The sequence below is a fragment of the Biomphalaria glabrata genome, chromosome 1, assembly GCF_947242115.1.
Source record: "Biomphalaria glabrata chromosome 1, xgBioGlab47.1, whole genome shotgun sequence".
Classification (NCBI taxonomy): domain Eukaryota; kingdom Metazoa; phylum Mollusca; class Gastropoda; family Planorbidae; genus Biomphalaria; species Biomphalaria glabrata.
This window is the reverse complement of record NC_074711.1, coordinates 24,976,166-24,979,023: the sequence shown is the minus strand read 5'-3', so window position 1 is coordinate 24,979,023 and position 2,858 is coordinate 24,976,166. Positions and strand designations below refer to the sequence as shown.

General features: G+C 39.6%; 1 protein-coding gene across 1 annotated transcript; it reads right to left on the bottom strand.

The window, feature by feature from the left end:
- Positions 1-549: 549 nt before the first annotated feature.
- LOC129926488 (probable serine/threonine-protein kinase kinX) lies at positions 550-1,252 on the bottom strand. Its single transcript, XM_056031145.1, has 2 exons — positions 1,249-1,252; positions 550-992 (listed from the first exon to the last, which is right to left on the bottom strand). Exons 1-2 carry the CDS (start codon positions 1,250-1,252, stop codon positions 550-552), a joined length of 447 nt encoding a protein of 148 aa, XP_055887120.1.
- Between the last annotated feature and the right edge of the window lie 1,606 nt (positions 1,253-2,858).

Genomic DNA, 2,858 nt, shown 5'->3' with positions numbered 1-2,858 from the left:
ATCTAATTACGTCCTATTATTGCGCTGAAACTTTATTTGCTTTCTAAATGACTAGTCACGGTCACGTGACTTCTTTTTTGTCTATCGTGTTTAGCACGTAGTGTTTTACCCCTCCATTCCTAAATAAAGATATGGATTTTTCAACATTTTGAGGTAACTAAACTCTGCCCTAGTCTATGTGAGGAGTGATGGCTGAGCGGTAAAGCGCTTGGGGGTCCCGTGTTCAAATCCTGGTAAAGACAGGAATTTTTAATTTCGGGATCTTTAGGCGCCTCTAAGTGCACCCTGCTCTAAATGGGTACCTGACATTAGTTAGGGAAAAAGTAAAGGCGGTTGGTCGATGTGCTGGCCACGTGACACCCTCGTTAACCGTAGGCCAAAGAAACAGATGACCTTTACATCATCTGCCCTATAGACTACAAGGTCTGAAAGGGAAACTAAATGACTAGCAGTTATAACTAGTTCTGAGAAGTGTTGACTAGTTATAAGAATGTTTATCTAACTACACAATAGAACACCATCATCTAAGATTGAGCCTCTCTTTTAAATTCAATCGACATCACTTTCCTTTACAGGACTCTCGACATCACTTTCCTTTACAGGACTCTCTACATCACTTTCCTTTACAGGACTCTCGACATCACTTTCCTTTACAGGAATCTCTACATCACTTTCCTTTACAGGAATCTCTACATCACTTTCCTTTACAGGAATCTCTACATCACTTTCCTTTACAGGAATCTCTACATCACTTTCCTTTACAGGAATCTCGACATCACTTTCCTTTACAGGACTCTCTACATCACTTTCCTTTACAGGACTCTCGACATCACTTTCCTTTACAGGAATCTCGACATCACTTTCCTTTACAGGAATCTCTACATCACTTTCCTTTACAGGAATCTCGACATCACTTTCCTTTACAGGAATCTCGACATCACTTTCCTTTACAGGACTCTCGACATCACTTTCCTTTACAGGACTCTCGACATCTTTCAATAATTGTAAAATGTAAAAGGCTTTACACTTCCTAGTCCAAACCTTTCGCAGGACGACGGGGGATGGGAGCGGGCAGGGTTTGAACCCGGGACCATCGATAAATTCAAACGACAGTCCAGCGCGCAAACCGCTCGACCAGGCAGCCATCCACGACCAGGCAGCCATCCCTTTGATGTATAGTCTATATTTTACAAAGTTTCTTTCAACTCTTGTCTGGTACAGTTTTTGCACACGTTATGTCTCCCAGACCCATTGTCAAATTAAGTTGAAACTTTATACTATTATTTGTTGAACCTAACAAAACGTGAATCAATCCAAAAATGAAGACAGTGATTTTTACAGTTACATCAAACATGTTCAAGAATATTCTGATGATAAGTAAAAGACATAAATGTCACTAACTCTTGGTGTTAGTATTAAAATATTGTGGCTATCTTAATTTGTGGGATAGTAAAAATGCAAATAAATATCTAGTCGATGATGAACCGGTCATCAACAACAGCGAAATCTAAAAGTCATTACTATTGCTGAGACAAACGTTTTGGTTAACGCCAGTTAACGGTGCAGTAAAATATAAGGAAGAGGACAAACTTTCTCAAATCTCCCAAAATTGTCTTTCAACTTCACTTTCTACATTGGATTTTTTTTCCTAACACGCTATAGAACACTGTTATTTGTTTTTCTCAATAGCCTTATAAATAAATAAGGAATATGCATTATTACACATCAAGCACATTCATAGAAAAGTATTGTCTATTTTGGAGGCGCGGTGGCTGAGCGGTAAAGAGCTTGGCTTTTGAACTGGGGGTCCCGGGTTCGAATCCTGGTGAAGATTGAGATCTTTAATTTCGGGATCCTTGGGCGCCTCTGAGTCCGCTCTCCTCTCTCATCCGGCCATTGTCCTATACTTGAAAGTTCTGTACAATAACACCCAGTTCTAATGGGTACCTGACATTAGTTGGGGAAGAGTAAAGGCGGTTGGTCGTTGTGCTGGCCACATGACACCCTCGTTAAAGGTGAACTACAGAAACAGATGAACTGTTCATCATCTGCCCTATAGATCGTAAGGTCTGAAAAGGGGAACTTTACTTACTTTACATATTGTGTATTTTAGTTGCTAATCTTAGCATTATACTTTAAAGCAATCGCAGTGTATTGATCAAAGACACAATTAGCAAAAGTAATATTAGTGTACGTAAAGGTTTAGAACCAAAACAAACATTTGTTAGGGCCTAAAAGATAATTGAGAAACTCTATGTGATGCAAAGCTGGCATTAAATTGTCTGTTGTATATAGAGGCTTCTAACAAATCAAATGTCAAGATCTATTTCATTAGGACAGCCTACAAAAAGAGATACGAGCATCGGGTCAGACAAACTAACCGTATATCATATAAGTACCAAAATGATGTCACCCTGATTATTTAAGGGCCAGTTTGTCAAGGATTATGTCCATATACAGTTTTAATGTTATCATTGATCTTGACCCGCGCGGATTTAACTTTGTGCCAGTGCTGGCCTTTAATTAATTTTTGGGTCTTTTTATATTTCTTTCTCGACCAAATCGTCCGTCCCTCGTCTCTCCTCAGGCCATCGTCCAAAACTTGTGATAGTCATAAAACAAGTTCAGTACAATAACACCCCACAAAGACAGAATCAGAAATTATACCACAAACAAAACGGAGGAAAAAATGTATGTTTACACTGACACACGCGCTCAACGTCTGCCTTCAGGCGGACAACTTATAGCGCCAACACTCACGCGCCGCGGACTACTTTTTTTTTTCTTTCCAATTTTCAGACTAAATGTTTGATCCTAGACGATGAAAAGTGTGTATTTCGGCCGGAAGGAAGTCCCCG